This window comes from Simochromis diagramma, unplaced genomic scaffold (assembly GCF_900408965.1).
Source record: "Simochromis diagramma unplaced genomic scaffold, fSimDia1.1 OVJJ01000327.1, whole genome shotgun sequence".
Classification (NCBI taxonomy): Eukaryota; Metazoa; Chordata; class Actinopteri; order Cichliformes; family Cichlidae; genus Simochromis; species Simochromis diagramma.
In genome coordinates this window covers 742681-762177 of record NW_024386768.1, presented here as the reverse complement: position 1 = coordinate 762177, position 19497 = coordinate 742681, and the positions used below count along the sequence as shown (strand labels likewise).

Genomic DNA, 19497 nt, shown 5'->3' with positions numbered 1-19497 from the left:
CGCTCTGGCGGCCTTGTTTGGGCGGGGCTGAGGCACCGTGTTCAGACTGACCGTGCTCAGGTTTCCTCTGGGTGGAGGCTGAAGGTCTGCGGGGGGAGGCCCACCTGGAGAAGGAGGAGCGCTGGAGCTCTTCTGCAGAGAGAAAATCATCAGCACACCTCGCCGCCAGAGCGCCGCTTGTGGTAAGAGGCTCGCTGCACACCGCTCCTTATTTAGAAACAAACATGGAGCCTGAAACTGCCCCTCACCTGTCTGCCCCTCACCTGTCTATCCAGCTGCCCAGACATAAGACGGTGGTGGTTTCTCTCAACGACTCTGACGACAGCGACTCGGACATGGACGCCTGCAGCTCATCGCAGGCGGTGTTTGGCGGCCTGGAGTTCATGATCAAAGAGGCCCGAAGGACGGTGGAGGTGAGTGCGTTCACCTGAACCGTCCGGGCACGACGGCGATCGTTGTGCAGCCGGAATGTGTCTGCGGCGTTGCGTGATGATGTCACGACTCTGAACTTCTTATTTTTCAGGCGGCGAAGCCAAAAGGAGCGTCGGCCTCTGAGAAGGAGAACAACCCGGTCCGAACGCCAGAGGCTCTGCCTGACGCCAAGAAGGCCGAGTACCGCCTACTCAAAGAGGAGATCGCCAGGTACCCACGTGACCTCTCTCAAACACACAAACACGCACGCACACGCACGCACACGCACGCACACACACGCACACACATAAAGACTTTTACTAACTCTGTGGGTGTGCACACTCACAGCAGGGAGAGGCAGAGGATGATGAAGGAACAGAGCCCTCGTGGCTCCGCCTCGCCCGCCACTGCAGACTCCATCGACTCCTCCCTGAAGCCAGCGATGGAGCTGAAGCTGAGCGAGGCCGAGCTGAAGCTCAGCAAACACAGGTGAGATCTTAAAACACACCTGGAGACGTGTGTGAGGTTTTCGGTGGCGCCGCTTTGACTGTGGGAGTCTGCTGCCCTCAGGGAGCTGCTGCAGAGAGACGAGGCCGTGCTGCGACACCTGCTGCAGCAGGAGCTGAAGAAGAACGAGTCGCTCAAGGCCGCCGAGGCCAAAGTGGCCAAACTGAGGGAGCAGCTGCAGGCGTCGGAGAGGATCGTCGGCGCCAACAAGACGCTCCTCAGGAAGCTGCGCGAGCAGGTACGCCAACTTTGCCGCCCCAACTCGTTGTTGGGTGTTTCTCTTAAATCTACACGACCGCAGTGTGACGTCAGCACGGCAGCACTCAGATGCAGGACATGAAGCTCCTCCTGGCTGCTGTGAAGTCTCCTTGTTTGGTGTCGTTTGACCGCCTCCACGTCCTCTGCAGGTCCACCGGGTAGAGCAGCGGGTCTCCGTGAAGAAGACGGTGGCGGTGCGGTTGGAGCAGGAGCTGGTGCAGGCTCACCTGGCCGCCGGCAGGGCACCCAAACGGCGAGCGGACTCCAGCCGGCCCGCGGTGAGTCTTCCTGTTTCTCTGTGGAACCTGCAGGTTGTTCTGTGTTTGTCTCCTCAGCAGAGAAACACTCAGCCAGAGAGGCTTTTATTCTGAAAAAACAGTTGCATGAAGAATTGCTGTTGAAACTTACAGGTGAGGCAGTTAGCTGTAGTTAGCTGGCTGGTTAGCTAATAAAGCTAATTACGCATCCAGTCAGCTAATGAACAGCTGAGGCAACGATCAGGGCGGGACCCACAGGGGGGAGGCGCTGGCTAAACGAACTCGGGCTGTTACAGAGGACGCTTGCACTCACGCAGCTCCTCACAGCGCCGGTAACCATGGATTCAGAGGCGTTGGTGGTTACATGCACCCACCGATAAAACTATAAGAAAGCTCTGATGGAGCGCCGCTGTGTCCAGGTGTGTTTACCCTGCGTAACGTTATCCTTTCCAGCTCAGCAAGTTGCCGCGGCGTGACGCAGCGCCCCGCGGTTCTGAGCGCCACTTTGCCGAGCTCATCGCTCAGAAGCAACGACTGCAGCAGCTCGAGTCAGAGTACGCGCTGAAGATCCAGAAGCTGAAGGAGGCGCAGGTGCTGCGAAACAAAGGCGTCCTGCCAGAGCTCCCCGTAGAGCTGCCGTTGCGATCCGCCACGCCCCCGGACCCTCAGGTCCAGCTGCCGCCGCCGCCGCAGCCCTCGCTGCACGACCTCTCCCAGGACAAGCTGACGCTGGACAGCGAGGACCCCGCGGAGGCTGAGGATCACGAACCGGAACCTGCGCCCGCTGCTGCGGCCAGAGGCGGCCGTCGCTCCTCCTTCCGTCAGTCCAGCTGCTCCTTCACCAAACCCCACCTGGATGCCACGAGCTCGGCTCCGCCCAAAGACGTCGGCACTGCCGCCAAGCCCGTGAAGGCGCTGCCCAGTGGCTCGGCGGGCGTGGAGCTTCCTGCCGAGATGTTCGCGGGGCTGGACGTGGACGCCCTGCAGCGGCTGTACAAACAGAAGACACCTCTGGGAGATCTGCTGCTGATGGAGCTGCAGGTGCTGGGGGAGGACGTGGACCCCGCCCCCGCCGCACAGGTGAGCGGAGACTGTCAGAGGGGCAGCTGAAGGTCTCGGGGGAATTTCACGCTAACGCTCTGTGTTTCCGGTCATCCAGGTGTTTCCGGCTGAGGTGGAGACAGCGGTGAGTTCGTCGGGCGGCTTGGAGCTGAGGCCGCTTCCCTTCGGACCGTACCACAGCCCTCTGCTGGCCTTCAGGTCCTACAGGTAGCTCCGTCGTACCGACAGCAGCAGAGCTCGTATGTGGTCTGTGCGGTCGGCTCACAGCTGTGTCCTCCCGCTCAGGTTCAGCCCGTACTACAGGACCAAGGAGAAGCTGTCTCTGAGCTCGGTGACGTACAGCAACGCCATCGAAGCAAAGAAGTGCTTCTGCCGCTTCGACCTCACGGGAACGTGCAACGACGACGGCTGCAGATGGTGAGCGGGGTGTAAAACAACAAAACAAACTATTTGAATAACGTGATATCAATTCATTAAATCCTGAATCGATTTTTGCATTTAAATGTATCTCCGGTTAAAGCTCAGGAAATATTTCAACAAACAGCTAAAGCAGTAAGTGAGAGCAGCTACGAGGATGTAAACACAGAGCGTGGATCTTTCACCCGACGGCACGTCCACAGACACGCCGTCGGGCTGAAGGCCAAAAGCTCACAGATCCTAAAGCTGCAGGTTGCATCACTCTAACCGCCAGAGGGGCCGATGGCGCGATATGGCAGCCTGGCTTCTGTCAGTCTGCCCCAGGGCAGCTGTGGCTACAACTGTAGCTGCCTCCACCAGTGTGTGAATGTGAGAGTGAATGAATAGTGGTATTGTAAAGCACTTTGAGGGGTCCCGAAAAGCGCTATATAAATGCAATCCATTATTATTATTATGCTAACCCAAGTTCACTGAACCAGCAGCTAAAGCAGATCAAACTGAGCTTCACGTTTGATGAACTTCGTCATGACTTTCGCTGTTTTACTTTGACATCAAAGCCTCATCTCTGCTGTTCAAGCTGAAGAAATTTAAACCTAAACGATCGCTCAGCTTCTGTAATCAAACCTCAGGTAACGTTCACATGTTGATTTATGGTTTTCTTCAGTTCTTGATCGACTGCAGAATATGTTTAAGGTTATCTGCTATAAAAAGCCAGGCCAGGAAAGTCTGCTTCATGTTTTTATCCTCAGTTACTTTGACACAAAGTCTCACAGTGTCAGCTTTGTACTCACAGACATAAACTAGAAAAAGTTGCATTTCCTGCGAAAGTGCGGCGTGAATGCCGTGTAGTGGAATCTGCTGAAAAGCTGAAGTACACATTAGAAAAGCTGCTGAAATCATAAAAATTGCAGAATTGTAATGAATTAGCAGAAATACAAGACGATTCGCTGAACTGTCTCGTGAAACATGTTTCCACGGGCGAGATTCGAACCCCGGCCTCCTGCTCTGAGAACCGCTGCTCATCGCACTGAGCTTGTTTAGAGCTGGGCGATTTTTTTTTCATATCACGATATGTTTTTTCATTTCAGGCGATAACGATATCTATCACGATATAAGCCAAATAACTCTATTTGTAAGATTTAAATGTGCCGTTGCTCACAAGTAAAATGTGAAATAATCAGCAGCTTGTTTTGATTTAAATATTTATTTCCCATAATCCGGTTGTTCAGTGATGACGCGATGAATCCTACTTCCGGGCCTAAAGTAGTCTGCGTTTAATATGGCTTTTGTGTTGTTAACATGTTTAATGTTTTGTATTTTCTTCTATTTAATCTCAAAAAGCTCCTAAAACAGTCAGTGATCACTGCTGACCTCCCTCGGCTTTTATTACCGCTAATCATTTATTTAAGCTCAGTTTTTAAAACCTTAGGATGTAACTACAGCCCAGCCCATGCAGCAGTATATGAATGACTAACCTCGTATTGTGGATGGATTATCTCAGTTGTTCTCCTGGCTGAAGTTTGGTCCTTTTACAGCATCCTGCCATGCGATTACATTTGTTCCTGACCACCGAGAACACTCACGTTAACTTTTATCGAGTGGAAAAAAAGTTAGCTTGTTTATATTATGCTAACATAGCTGTGTCGCTAGCAGTCACGTAGCACATCATTATATACCAGCTAGCCCAACTTCAGTAACCCTACAAACGTCACTGCTGTTTAATTTCCTGTCTTCATTTATGCTGGAAGTGATAGCAGAGCTGTACGTTTGAATTTGTTTCCAAAACCCCGCAGTCAGGACATGCTATATTGTATTTAGATAGAAGCTAGCGAGCTAACTCCCTGCTAACTTCTAACTCCGTTAAATGTCATAAATTCCGTTTTCATGGATGCCTGGATGTTAAACTCAATTGTTACACCTGGTAGAGCAGAACGCTGATCATTTTATTAAAGATGAAAGACTTTAGACAGTTTTTCAACTCTCAGTAATGCCACAGTGATCGTTTGATATATGGACCTGCAGCGGAGTTTAGGTCCACACACGGCTAGTGACGTCAGACTGAACGACCGGATAAGTTCAACAGGGTAGATGTACTTAAGGAACATGAGACTTTTTCAGATAAATAAAGGCAAATATTGCAAACTACACAAAAGCAGCTGCTAAAGCGTTTAAGTTTCAAAATAGAACAAACAAAACAGACTAAACTGTCAGTTCCACTTAGAAACAAAATATTAATTCTAAAAATAAATCTTAGTTTGTTTTACAGAAGAACAGACAAAACTAACTTTTGTCAATATCAAATAAACTGAGAACTAAAAGGAAATTCTCGATCTCTCCTTGTTGTATAGCTGAGCTTTTCAAACAGTTACGTTAGTCTGACAAAAGCCGAATGACGAATCAGCGCTTCCAGTCAGAGATTGAGCATGCACTGGTTTATTGTATTTCCAGTCTGATCGCTGGTGGACGTCACGCCACAAAGTAAAACGACGCAGCGGCACGTTTGCGTGATGTGTCGCCCTGTTACCGTGACGATAACGTTACCCGCCTGAGTCTGTAGCTCTTCCTGTTTAATGTTTGTCCCTCTGCGCCGCAGGCAGCACATGAGGAACTGCACTCTGAGCGGGAACCAGCTCTTCCAGGACATCCTGTCCTACGACCTGTCGCTGATCGGCTGCTCCGACGGCAGCTCGGATGAGGACGTGTGCGCCGCCACAGGTGCGGTGGGTGCGAAGCCTCGGTCTGGTGGTCGGCAGGTGTGTCACGTGGAAGCTCAAGTGTTTGTGTTTGTTTGCAGAGAAGTACATGAAGAGGCTGTTCGGCTCTAACAAGGACCGCATGGGCGTCGATCAGAAGGCCGTCCTCCTCGTCAGCAAAGTCAATGAAAGCAAGCGCCACGGTAGGTCAGCGTTCCTGTAACGTTCCGTCCACTGCTCCAGCCGCTTCCGTGCTTCTCACCTGTCCCCTCCATCTTCAGTCCCGCCCTACACCACCTACAAGGATGCGAGGAGGTGGAGGCCGAAGCCATCGACGCAAAGTGACCTCGGTCCCGAGGACGACGGCAGCGGCGACGAGGGGATGGCGGCCGGTCACGTGACACCTGGCAGAGGTTAGTGAACGGGGAGGATTTTGTCGTTTCCTCCGTGTCAGGTCTGAGTGAGCTCACATGTGTCTGTGTGCATGCAGACAGCGGCGTTCACGCCGGCCTCTCTGCTCTGGACGCGTGCGTCACCTCGGAGGACAAACGCTACTTCATCAGTGAGACGGACGACATCGCCAACCTGGAGGCCAGCGTCCTGGAGAGCCCCCGAGACACTCAGCTGTGGATCAAGCTCGCCTTCAAATACCTCAGTCAGAGCGAGACGTAAGTCCCCGCCGACCTCAAGGTCTGTGCTGCGGAGCTCCACCCTCTTTAACCTTGAATCTGTCCCCTGCAGCTCTGCGGCAGAGTGTTTGGAAGCCGCCCTGAACACGCTGTCACGCGCTTTGGAGAGCAACTGCGATAATCCCGAGGTGTGGAGCCATTACCTGTCCTTGTTCTCCAGGCGGGGCAGCCGGGAGGAGGTGCAGGAGATGTGCGAGATGGCGGTGGAGCACGCCCCCGACTACAGAGTGTGGTGGAACGTAAGTGAGCGTGGTTTGCTCGCAGGAGCCGCTAGCTCACCGCACAGCGGGCTAACGGTGGCGCGTTGGTGGTTTTAGCTTCGTTTATCAGGTAAATGTCATAATGACCTCTGACCTCTGCTGCTCAGTACCTGAACCTGGAGAGCTCATTTGAAGGGAAAGACTACGTGTGCGAGCGTCTGCTGCAGTTCCTCCTCGCCGAGGCGTCGTCTGGAGTCACGGAGATGCTGTCCTTCGAGCTGATGGAGGCGCTGCTCTACAGAGTCCAGCTGAGCCTGTTCACGGGCCGGCTGGAGAGCGCGCTCGCCGTCCTGCAGGTGAGCCGCGACCTCGGGTACCTGCCTCACGCTGTGCACCACAAACGTAACGTCAGAGTGGGAGGAACATTTTTTCAGAGTTTAAAGAATCAGGTTCCTAAAAAACAAACAACAAACACAGCTGTTTACGTCAGTGTGCAGCCATGTTGGGGGCCACATGACAGGCTGTCACCTGTATTCCAGAGGGCGGGACTAATGTGACGTGACATCTGCTCTCTGGATTTCTCCTCTCAGAACGCTCTGAAGTCACCTCAGGACCGGAGCATCGCCGACCACCTGATGGCCGCCGACCGGGCGCTGCTCTGGCTCTCCTACATCCACCTGACGGAGTTCGACCGACTGCCGGCGTGCCTGTACGACCCCGCGGAGTCCGGCCCGTCCCGTGTAGTCAGCAGGGAGCTGTTCCTGCTGCCATGGAGGACGCCGCAGGACATCAGCACGCCTGCCGACATCCTCATCGCTCTCTTCCAAGGTATGGCATTGCGACCCAGCAGACACGCGAGGTTCTCGTCTCCCTGAGCTTAACTGGTTTCCACTTCCTGTGTGTTTCCTCTCAGATGGCGTCCGTCAGTGCAGCGACGACCACGCATCTGACAGCGAGAGGACGCTGGCCTGCCTTCCTCTGCACACCAACCTCATCTTCCTCTACAAGTTGCTACAGAGGTGAGCTCGCTGCTGACATCACACTGTGAGGAAGCGGGATGAACATTCGAGTAATCAGAGCCCCGCCCACCTCAGACCGCTCTGACTCTGTGATTGGTCGGTTGACCTCGTCACGCTCGCCACACGGTTAGTGTGCCGCACCGTACCAGCCCAGAGGAGCAGGTGTGGTGACGCGAGGTCACCTGTGAGGTCAGTGCGGAGTGCGCCATGTTTGTTCTCTCGTGTGATGTCATCGGGTCAGGTTTGTGAACGTGTGAACTGATTGGCAGGAAGTGTGACGGGGTGGGGTCGGGCTGATCGCTGCTTTCGAGCTGTGACATCAACAGCTGTGAAGTCAAAGGTCAAATCTGAGTTTGTGCTCGGTGACATCGTGGTCTATGAAGCGCCTCGCTGTGTGTGTGCGCAGGTACAGCGAGGGCGTCGCGCTGTGCGAGTCGCTGCTCGAGTTCTGTCCCGAGTCGTGCGTTCTGCGAGACGCTGTGGCCGACCTCCACCTGCACGGCGGCAGCGGCGACCGGGCGGTCAGCATGTGGCTCCACGCTCTGGCCGAATGCCCCCACAACGCCGAGGTCTTCTACCACTGCTGCAAGTTCCTCATGATTCAGGTGAGCTCGACCGTGAGTCTGTGAATAAAGTTTAAGCTCCGCCTCTCGACGCTAAGAACCGTTTGTGTCCACAGGAGGAGGCGGGCGCCATCACGCCGCTGTTCAGAGGCTTCGTGCTGTCGCTTTGCGAGGACGAGCAGAGTCCGAGGACGCCCGTAGATGTGCTGCGGTACGTCCCGACGCCTCCGTCTTCCCAGCTGTAGTCCGCACGGACAGCTGACAGCGCTCTGTTCTTCCTCCCTCAGGCACATCCTGGGCTTCTCCTCTTCCTCCGAGCTGCTGGGAGGTCCCGTCATCAAGAAGGAGCTGCAGGAGCGGCTGAGCCAGCAGATGAGCTTCCTCCACCTCATTCACTGGTTGGTGTTTAAGGTTTCATAAATGGCGTCCTGCGGTGATGATGAAAGCGGGCGCAGTAGGGTTAACGTGCTCGCTGTCGTTGCAGTCGGTGGCAGTGGCTGCACGGCTCGGTGGAGGACGCGGCGGAGGCGTTTGAGCGCGCACTGGGGACGGTCACCCAGCTGGAGGAGCTTCACAGGCTGTGGATGGAGTGAGTTCACCTGCCGCAGGTACTTCCACCTCGACCGCACGCGCCCGCTGCTCACAGTTTCCCTCTCTCTGCAGTTACCTGACGTTCAGCTGCAGCCCGCAGGCCCGCGCCGCCACCACCACCTCACAGTCCAGGACGTTCTCAGACCTGGTCCAGCGCTGCCTCAGCACCACCCCCTCAAGACTCGAGCTCCCCTTCAACCCCGCAGAGTTCTGGAGCTGCTACCGCTTCCACAACAAGGTCAGAGGTCGAGTCTGCTGCCACACGCCATCTTCACCTGCGTGATGTCACGACTCCGTGCCGTCGTCACACAGATGTGAGCGCTCGCTGCCTTGCTCAGCGGCAGGTCTGTAGTTGTAGTCTGCTGATGTCATGTCTCCCTCTGCAGGTGGTCACGCTTTACCTGAGCTGCCTGCCGCCATCTCAGCATGCACTGGTTCTGGAGAGACTGTGCTACACTATGCCCAATAACACTGAGCTGGGCCTCAGGTACACACTTGGAGGAGGACTGGGTGGAGCTTAATGCCACTTGTCAGTGATTTGACTCCAGTAATGAGATGGAAAATACATCTACTTCCTGTTTGTCGTTGGATTTAAATCATCCGACCGCAGGGACAGTTTAGCTCTGCCCACATCAGCGATGTCACTGCTGTGTGTCTGCTCAGGTTGCTGCACCAGGAGTGGCTGGATGGGAACGTGGAGCACCTGAAGTTCCAGGCCCGGATGCTGAGCGGTAACACCCCCAAGTGTCTGAGCAGCTGGAAAATGTGAGTGCGCGGCGACAGTCCCGCCAGATCAGTGATCAATGATTACTGCGTCCTGATTGTGTGTGTGTGTGCGTATGTTCATAGAGCAATTGCTGTGGAGGAGGAGCTAAAGGAGCGAGCTGAGGTGAGTCTGAGACTGAATCAAATCAAGAAAAGAGGGTGGAGTCTAGCTGAGCACTCAGTGGTGTTTGTCTTCGCCCCCTTGTTGTGTTTCAGGTGCGTCACATGTTCCAGCAGGCCCTGCAGAACCTCCCACTGAGCGCAGCCCTGTGGAAACATGTAATATACACACACACACAGATAATGACATCACATTAGACAAGCTGTGATTGGACAGCTGCTCTCAGATCTGAGGGGGGGGGGTCCTAAAAACTTGGACTGGGAAAAGAAATGCTGGAATCTGATTGGTCAGAGTAGTGTAGTAGATCTGAGATCAGCTGTTCAGATAGGGCGTCGGCCCATCCTGATTGGCTTGTACTGCCTTGTATTCTATGACCATGTGACTATAAACAGTTTGACTCACCTGTATACAGCATGTTCACCTGCCCTCCGTCCCCCCCCCCCCTCCCGCATGCCCCCCCCCCCCCCCACCACCTTTGTTTACCCCTCCCCAACCTTTGTTTATCCCTCCCTTTGTCCCCCCCACACCCTTGTAGCGTCTGCTGCTGGAGGCAGCGGACGGCGGGGCCTCGGAGCGCCTTCGGCGGCTGTGGGACTGCTGTCAGCGGGCGGGGGTGAGCGTGAGCGGGGGCGTCGGCCCATCGCTCGGCGAGGACGGCTGATCAGACTGATCAATAATAGATCAATAATGAGAGGCTGTAGGTGACTGAGTGAGAGCAGACGAGGTAAGCCAGACGTCCCCCTCCCCAGCCGCTGAAGCCACGCCCCCTCCGGGAGCGCGTCGGTGTGAGTGTAAGTATCGAGAGCTGAGTGCCGCCCTCACTCTTCATCACCTTTCTTTAGTTCCTCACTTTTCAGTTGGAGTCATTTCCCTCCCTTTTATATCTCATTTACCTGGCGGGGGGAGGGGGGTGCTGAGGGTGTGTTTGGCGCCTGTGTGTGTGTGTCAAGAGGACGCCGCCGTCGCCTGTCTGTGGACTCTTTAGTTAAACAAACTGAGTGTTACTGAGGCGACGCGGCGAGAAAGGGAGCGGATGCAGAGACTGGACCGACCACCGCCGCTGTTGGCCACGCCCCTCTGAGACTCATGTGCAATGTGCTTTTGTTTTGTCAATCAGCTGATTAAAGAGTATTAGCAGCAGAGGAGACGCGCGTCCTGCCACTGATGTTTTTTACATTCACCTGTTATTAAATTATTTTCTAAAATAAGAGGGTGTGTGCCTCTTCACTGCCTCCGTGTCACTTCCTCCAGCAGCGGCTTCCTGTCACAACCAGGAAGTGACACATTCACATCAGTCGTATTTTACGTGATTCTCTGACTGAGGAGAGCCAGCAGGCTCACCTGTGCCACAGGTGTGTTCACCTTTCAGCATCAAGTTCTTGCTGTGTCTCAATACACTGATCGGGTTCATTGATGATGTCATCAGTGTGTGACAATATCAAAACTGTTAGGCTGACGAAGACATTTTTCACGTGTGGCCAGAGGCAGAGCCAGCTGCTCCAGGAGGACGCAGTCACTGCGAGGCATGAAATAAAAACATTTTAATCCGTTTTTGTCTCATTTCTAAGAGTTTGATCATTCCAGACTTTATTTTGAAATGTCGGGATGTGTTGCTCATGAAAGAAACAATTTTTTTTCTCCAACTTTATTTCAACAGAATCTTCAACAAAAAGCAGAAAACGGCACGATGTACAATTGTAGTGCAAAATTATGATACAGTGGCAGAGTACGTACAATTAAATCGGACGGAAATGCAGATTAAAACAGGGAAAGGCGAGAGACACCGTGAGATTATTAATGGGTTTAAAGCTTTCTTGTTGTGAGAGGAACAAATTGTTCCGATTCTGTCCTGAGAGTGGAGAAGTCACATTTATGGATGTGGAGTTTGATTAATGAGAGTGTCTCACTAAAGTCTAAACCAAAATAATACGTTTTGGTAGAAAAGATTTTGATAAGATGCTGTTGGAGATGAACGTAGCGACATGATTCCATAACAACTGAGTAAAGGTGAATTTTCCAAATAAAATCTCTTCACTTTGTTACTGACCTTTATTCAGTCTGCGTCCTCGACAAACTGAGACCAGAAAGAAACCGACTGAGGAGCAGAGGTCAGAGACGTAAAGCGTTAATTAAGTAGTTAGTTAACGAATGGATCAAAATTATAGATGAAATACAAACTATGGAACAATTGACCTACAGAATAAGGACTCAGGAAGATCAATACCATAAAAAGTGGGAGAAATGGACTGAGTACATAAACCCAACAGGATAAAGACCAACACACTGATAATGAGAAATGATCAAACTGTAGAAACAAGTTTTGTTTTTGTTTTTTTTTTGTTATCCTACCTGTTGTATTTATCTTTTTGTTGTTGTTGTTGTTTTGTTTTGTTGTTACCCCCCTACCCCCCTGTTTAATGTTTAAAGAAAACAATAAAAAAAAGTCAGTTGAGCTGAAAAGACACCAAACAAGGCAACGGGGGAAAAACTAAAATGAAACAATCTGAGGGTGAAATACAAATGTAAACTCAAAGGAGTCACAAATATCTGGTTGTATTTCAGACCTCAGAGGGTTCATCCGACAAATCATGAAAAATGAGGTTTACATGTTTGTTCATGACGGTGCAGATTTCTGACATTTTGTGTAATTTAAGCTGCAACAATGTGACTGTTTTCTAACAAAAACAGTGAAACTTAAGTTAGACTTGTGTTTGTAAATGAAGCGCCCCATGTTGTGTAGCTTTCTGGATTTTATACTCATTGGGCTACATATGTATTTATCATACAGGCTGTACAGTACATAGCATCAAAACTCACATGGTTTATGTAACTAAAGTGTGTAATCATGTGGGCTACAGACAATAATTAAGTTATAGACTATATTTATATGAAAACGTGCATACTTACTGCATTTGAATCATTTAACCACATGTAACCATGAGTGTTTGGGGGGGGGGGGCTTTGACTTTGCCACCCTAAGAAAATTTCTCTAGATCCGCCCCTGCTGTAACATCTATCCGTGCGTTTGTCAGTTTTTTATTTTAAGCTCTTTGTTTTTTTTGGGCCGTCAGCTGACCCGTTGAAGTGGGCGTGGCTCTAACCGGAAGCTGACCTTTTTAAACCGGAAGCTGAGCTGTCGGTTGTGTTTTGGAAGTTGGTGGTCACGTGAGCTTCCGTCGTCATTGGGAGAGCGAGTCCAGACATGGCGGCGGAGCCTGCGTTCAAGGTAAAACATGAGCGCGTTTCCGGAATTCTGCCGCGGAGGCCGGAGCTCCGCGGCGGGGAGAAGAGACCGCCGTCCTGTCGGGCCGGGAGCTCCGTCCTCCGGCTCTGCGCCGCCGCTGCTCGGATAGCCACTGAGCTCACCGACCGCAGCTGCCTCGGGAGGCGGCTATCCGCCGGCCTCTGTCCGCCTCTCCAGCCCGGACGCTGTCTGCGGGCGGCGTAGGGCTGAGGGTCGGGGCTCTCAGGGGACAGGCTGGGTTAAACTAGCGTGCAGTGGTCCCTGGGCGGACCGGTGAACCTCAGCAGACCGCTTCAAGTTTGCGTGATTGATATCAGGGGAACCTGATTGATTTGTTTTGATTAGTATTGATCAGTGGTTTTATCTGAAGCGCTGATTGCGGGTGGCACAGGTGTGAACAGGTGTGCCACCTTCTTGCTGTATCGCAGGTTATTTTTCCCACAATGCCCTGAGTCCTCAGACGTCATGTGATGTGATCAGACTTCCTGCCTGCTGTATTGATCCTTCAGCTGACCTCACTGTGACTCTGCTCCACAGGTGATATTTGAACACGAGGGAGTCTTCCTCCATCCCAGCAGTGATGAGGAGATCGAGCCAGACTTCCTGGTTTCAGGAACCCTCCGGATCCTCGAGAAGGTAACAGTCCCGACACACTCTGGTATCGATTAGTCAGCCTGGTCATTGATTAAGTATCAGAATGTCTCTGCGATGGAACGACTTGAAGAGAAAAACGTCCTCACACACCAGCAGCATGTTTGATACCAGGGCGATAACCTGATTGATTAATCAAAGACCTGTTAAACTGCACATGATTGGCTGGAATAAAGCTCCGGTTTGTCACTGTTATTGATTGTTTATAGATCTATGCGATCGGAACAGAAGCGCTCTTTCTTCCTGAACGCTCCTGTGATTTGTTTGATTGATCGATGAAGTAACGTGTCAATGTGTGTCCTCGCCGTCAGGACGCAGAGATCGTGGTGGAGTACAGACCTCTGGAGGACGGCGTCGACCCCTCAAACATGCTCTGTGCTGGGAAGGTTTGTCCAAATACTCCCATTCAGTAGAGTTCAACTTTATTGACTCCAATTGAGGATCAAAAACCGAATTTCCTGATTTGATTACATTCAAACTTCAAAGTTTCCAAGAACAGATTTTTAAACAAACCAAAAAAACATAAATATTCATGTAAAGGTGATTTAAGAGTGTGTGTGTGCAGGACTCGAGCTCGGTGGTGGAGTGGGCTCAGTGTCCGGGGGACCGTCCACAGTCTCAGCAGCTGTTGGAGGCTCAGCTGAGCTACGAGACAGAGTGGGACATGGTGAACGCCGTGTCGTTCAGGAAGAGGCGGAGCTCCAACATGGAGGGTGAGCGGCTGCTTTAACCTGCTCGGCATGTTGGAATCACGTGACTCAGATTCAGAGACGATGAGGCAGCGATGAGGAATTTTGATGCTGTCGACTGCAGCCTAGCCTCGAGCTGCCGGGCTGCATCTGCAGGTCGTGAAGAATCTCAGCAGCCTGAGCCAGACGGGTGCATCGGCTGATCTGAGCTTTTATTTTGAAATCCCTGTGTTTTCTAATCCCTGCTTCCTGTCTCCAGGTTCTCTCAACAGCAGCCACGAGAGGAGCCGCTTGGCCTTCGCCTTCAGTGTCAGTGACCTCTGCTCCGTCACGGTGAGGGAGGAGGGCTGGACCTTCATCATCCTGCAGCTGAAGGACTCCTCCACCCCGCTGCCACATCTGCACTTCCACCAGGGTGGCAGCAGAGCGTTCCTGGACAGCCTGAGGAGGTTCGCTCTGCTCACGGAGTGAGTCCAGCGGTTGATGTTAAGCTCTGACCCCGCCCTCCACCTCAAGGAGGGCTGTTTTTTTTGGTTTTTTTTGTTGTTGTTGTTTTTTTTGTGGGGGGGGTCTGATCAGGTTCACATACAGATCAAGTTATTGGTGTTTGTGTCACAGACAGTTTATTCAAGTTACTCTCAGTCAGGAAGACATATAAATGTTACTTCACCTTGGGGTGGGGGCTGCGGGTGGATTTGGCGCCGGCGCCGCTCTCTCGGGTCATTTATATGCTAATGGCTGATTTCCACAGGCGTGCGGCAGCGTTCCCGTCCCTGTGATCCAAATATCGGGTGAGGCGGGGGCAGATAGCAGTTATTAAAGTTCTTATCAGGCTTCATAATGACGTCCCGCCCACGTGCTGCCTGCTGATTGGCTGATAGAATCTGTACACCCCAAAGAGACGAGCGCTTTCTCTGATGTCTGATTTGCCGCTCGCGCCGTGAATAATAAGCACCCGTTTGTTATCAGAAGGCCGGCGTTGATCCTGTGAGCTGTTACTGAGGTCACATGTTTCCTGTTTGCAGGTCTCCCAACGACCACACGTGCCTGCTGGTCAGCACGCCAAACAAAGCTCTGTCGCAGTCCTTCGAGAACCTTCTGGACGACAACAACTTCGGCCTGGTTCACGTAAGAAGTTTAACCATCTCTCACTGCCAGCTGTTAGGCTCCAACATCTGGATTTGCATGCACAAACATGCGCGCACACGGGGGTGCGACTATAGATTATTTGGTCGTTGATTAACCTGTCTGATTTCTCTTCGATTATTTGTGTGCTGAGTGCAGTCTGGGCAGGTGATGCAGCGATGCTGCCCCCACAGCTTCCTGTGGTGTACTGCAGGTACAAAAACACATTTGAGGTTTTAGCATGCGACGTGTCAACGTCATGGAGTGTGGCGACGTGCGCGCAGGGACTCTGTCGTACTGAAACATGCTGCGCATAAAAGTCTGAACATCACATGGTCCTCACAGTGAGGGGTTCAGCAGCTGTTACCATGGTGATTTAAACAGACACATTAACGTGTGATCTTCACGCAGATGTTTCTGTGGAAGCTGCTGTGCTTCAGAGCGCATTTATTTCAAACTAAATAAATCTGTGTGTTGGTTTTGTGAGCGAGGTCGCTGCGGTGGGCTGTTGCCCGTGTTTGCTGCTCTGGTTTCACACGTAGAATTCTGTCTGTGAAAACACATCGTAGGATTTATTTTCAGATGACGTTTGGAGTCGTGCGCTCCATCTTGTTCCGGCGTCCGTCGGCTGATGAGCTCTGCGTTTGTCTCCTGCAGAAGTTCAAGCGGGACCCGTACGTCACCACGCTCGGCGGCTTCTCCAAAGTCACAAACTACTTATTCGACGCGCTGCGGGGGATGGAGGAGCAGCAACAGCGCCCCCCAGAGGAGGTGGCCGACCTGCTGGGCGAGGTCATCCCGGGGCTGGAGATCAACCAGCAGGAGGAGCCGGGCTTCGAGGTCATCACCAGGGTGAGGGGTCTAATGTGATTGGCTGTTAGGCAGGCGCGTGGCAACGGGTGTGTCAGCCGTGTGATGCTCTTTGCTCACCTTTGACCCTGTCAGATCGACCTGGGCACGAGGCCCGAGGTGAGCAGGAAGTCGCCGCTGACTGCAGACGACTGGGCGCGACACCAGGATGCAGACGGGAGGATGAAGGATGTCCCAGACCTGAAACACGCAGTCTTCAAGGGGGTACGTACGTGTCTGTGGGTGTGTCCAGCTCTGAACCAATCAGCTGACGTGATTCTTAGCAGCATCACTCATTTATTCAGTTTTGGGCTGTTTGATCTTCACTTTGGTTTTCATGCCTGAGTTTACTGTAAAGCACTCGTTGGTGTTTTGACCTGTGACACTGATTGAAACGAGCAGAGGCCACGCCCTGACGCGTCTGTGTCGTCTGCAGGGTCTGTGCCACGCCCTCAGGAAGGAGGCCTGGAAGTTCCTGCTGGGGTATTATCCCTGGGAGAGCACGCACGAGGAGAGGAAGACCCTGCAGAGAGAGAAAACGTACACACACACACACACACACACACACACACACACACACACACACACACACACACACACACACACACACACACACACACACGATTACCCTGACTGGTGTGTATATCATGTTAACATGAGGGGTGTGTGTGTGTGTGTCAGTGATGAATACTTCAGGATGAAGCTGCAGTGGAAATCTGTGAGTGAGGAGCAGGAGAGGAGGAACTCCAGACTGAGAGACTACCGGAGTCTGATCGGTGAGCAGCACCTCGGCTCAGGCCTTGTTTGGTTATTTGGGCAGGGCTCCTGATGGAGAGCAGTCCAGTGTAGCGGGTGGATGAGGGTGGATGACGCCACATTTGAAGGTGTTTGTGATGTCAATCAGAAGCATTGATGAGCGATTGATTATTGCTCTGATGCTGGAGATGATGTCAGTGTGGAGTCGGGTGCAGCAGGTGGGTGAGATCGTAACACTGTCGCCGGGATCAGATCTGAGGCGTTACCTGTAAAGTTAAAGGAGTTTTTACGTGTGAAATACTGCAGTACGGGGAGTGAACGCAGTACTTCAGTGAGGTACTCGAGTGAATGCTCAGTTACTGCCGCGGTGAGGTGGAGGGAGAGCTGCGGGAGTTGAGTGACGACCGCTTTGGTCTTCTGAGTTGGGTGGTACAGCTTGCCGTGAGGGGGTAAAGGTCAAAGGTCATGTGACGTATGTGTCTGCGCTCTCAGAGAAGGACGTGAACCGAACGGACCGAACGAACCGCTTCTACGAGGGCATCGACAACCCGGGCCTGGTCCTGCTGCACGACATCCTCATGACCTACTGCATGTACGACTTCGACCTGGGTGAGCGAACGCTTCGCCTCCGCAGGTACGGCGCCGCTTCCCGTTTCCTGGTCGTGACAGGAAGCTCTCTGTGTTGCAGGTTACGTTCAGGGTATGAGCGACCTGCTGTCACCCATCCTCTACGTCATGGAGAATGAGGTCGAGGCTTTCTGGTGCTTCGTGGCCTTCATGGACCAGATGGTGAGTCTGATCTTTGCTCTGAAAGCTTGGACGTTAAACCGCGTGCTAATTTACCGCCGTGTGTCCTGCAGCACGAGAACTTTGAGGAGCAGATGCAGGGCATGAAGACTCAGCTGATCCAGCTCAGCTCGCTGCTCAGGCTGCTCGACCTCGCCTTCTGGAACTACCTCGGTACGCCGCCTGCAGCTGTGCGTGTGTGTTTGCTGTGAATAACGGCGGCTCTGAATGACTCCGCCCCCTCTGTCTGTGTCTCAGAGTCTCAGGATTCAGGATACCTGTATTTCTGCTTCCGCTGGCTGCTCATCAGGTTCAAGAGGGAACTGAGCTTCGTGGACGTGCTGCGGCTCTGGGAGGTTGGTGTCCTCCTGCGGGGTCGGAGGTGCTGACAGGTGTCGTTCTTCCTGTGGTCTCACGTGTGGTTCCTCCTCAGGTGATGTGGACCGGGCTGCCCTGCGAGAACTTTCACCTGCTGGTGTGCTGCGCCATCCTGGACTCAGAGAAGCAGAAGATCATGGAGGAGAACTACGGCTTCAACGAGATCCTGAAGGTGAGCATCGCCCCAAAGCTGCCCGGAGATCTGTGCACACCTGAGATTGTTCACCGACCTGTGTGTGTTTCAGCACATCAACGAGCTCTCCATGAAGCTGGACATCGAGGAGATCCTGCAGAAAGCTGAGGGCATCTGTCTGCAGATCAGGAGCTGCAAGGTGAGTGCAGGGAGTGTCTTCTGTCGTGGTACGTCCATCTGACCCCTCACCCTGACCTGTCTGCTCCTCCTCAGGACCTCCCTCGCCCCGTCGCCACCATCTTGGGCTTTGACGTAGAGTCTCGCCGTGCAGGCTCGACCGATTGTGGCTCGGTGGCGACTTCCGGAGCGGCTCGGCGGGAGGTTGGCGTCTCCAACGGACACTCGAGAGAAAGCAGCTGCGAGCAGAGTGGCAGAGGGGCCTTTGTATCGTAGTGAAGAGTGGAGATGGACTGTGTGTGGGCGGGTTGAATCTATGGCCCCGCCTCACTGGAGGAGGGTGAGGGTGTGTGTGTGTGTGTGTGTGTGTGTGTGTGTGTGTGTGTGTGTGTGTGTGTGTGTGTATAAAGAGATTATTAAGAATCTTATTTTTGTAATTTCTTGTATCGTGCGGCTCTAATCAGGCATTCCTCCACTCTGAAGCCTCATTCATCCTGATGAAGAGGAGGTGGAGCCAACCAGTGACTGAGCAATCATTCACCTGTTGGCTCCGCCTCCTGAGTGTTACGGATATGTTAAAGATAGGGGTTAGGGTGGAGCAGTTGTCTGGCTGTAGTTTGAATGAATGAGGCTTCAGATCCAGGAAGTTCTGCCAACAAGAGCCCTGATTGGCCATGCAGTGACAGAGGGAGGAGCTCTTTCTGTTGGATGATGGCGCTCGCATTATTCGCCGACAGGAGGTGCCTGTGTTCCTCTTCCTGTTGGCGCTCTGACGTTTTTCTCTGTACTGAGATCAGATTAAAGACTCCACGTCATCAGCTTCTGTCACCATGACGACGGCGAACAAACCAAAGAAATAAAGTTTGTTTCCTGCAGCGTGAAACCGTCTCAGCTGTGACATCTGGATCACACACACACTGACACACACACAGTTTCCTCTCAGGGTTGAAACACTGAATCTGGTTCATGTTGTGAGTGCAGACGACCTCAGCGTCCAGCATGGCTCCACCTGAGGAACACTAACAGGTGGTGCAGTAGAGCTCTTTGGTCTGCATCGCCTGCCTAATGTAACGAGGACACAGCTCAGTAACGCTGTAGCCTTACCCAGGCACTAGGGGTGCAACGATACTCGTATCGATATTGAACCGTTCGATAC

General features: G+C 52.7%; 2 protein-coding genes across 3 annotated transcripts; both read left to right on the top strand.

The window, feature by feature from the left end:
* Positions 1-60: 60 nt before the first annotated feature.
* Positions 61-10761, top strand: LOC120737193 (zinc finger C3H1 domain-containing protein; the record flags this gene model as incomplete). The annotated part of the gene is made up of 27 exons (XM_040037757.1): positions 61-182; positions 276-413; positions 524-642; positions 760-900; positions 982-1156; positions 1326-1454; positions 1887-2513; positions 2593-2702; positions 2781-2912; positions 5506-5627; positions 5707-5808; positions 5887-6018; positions 6096-6273; positions 6347-6533; positions 6662-6850; positions 7085-7322; positions 7408-7513; positions 7920-8118; positions 8193-8287; positions 8364-8474; positions 8561-8665; positions 8740-8905; positions 9054-9154; positions 9331-9432; positions 9517-9556; positions 9649-9711; positions 10089-10761. Coding segments are annotated over 27 exons (4055 nt in total), but the record flags the coding sequence as incomplete, so codon positions are not given.
* A 1890-nt stretch (positions 10762-12651) lies between these two features.
* tbc1d15 (TBC1 domain family, member 15) lies at positions 12652-19224 on the top strand. Of its 2 annotated transcripts, none has more exons than XM_040037677.1 (18): positions 12652-12779; positions 13335-13433; positions 13760-13834; positions 14014-14161; positions 14397-14604; positions 15163-15265; positions 15920-16114; positions 16208-16336; positions 16548-16651; positions 16793-16887; positions 17360-17476; positions 17556-17656; positions 17728-17827; positions 17912-18009; positions 18087-18203; positions 18277-18363; positions 18438-18681; positions 18736-19224. In XM_040037677.1, the coding sequence occupies exons 1-17, from the start codon at positions 12756-12758 to the stop codon at positions 18615-18617; spliced, it is 1980 nt and encodes a 659-aa protein (XP_039893611.1). In that variant the 5' UTR covers positions 12652-12755; the 3' UTR covers positions 18618-18681; positions 18736-19224. The 2 variants fall into 2 exon arrangements, with proteins under 2 accessions (XP_039893611.1, XP_039893621.1); XM_040037687.1 differs by lacking the exon at positions 12652-12779 and adding an exon at positions 13083-13198.
* Positions 19225-19497: the final 273 nt, after the last annotated feature.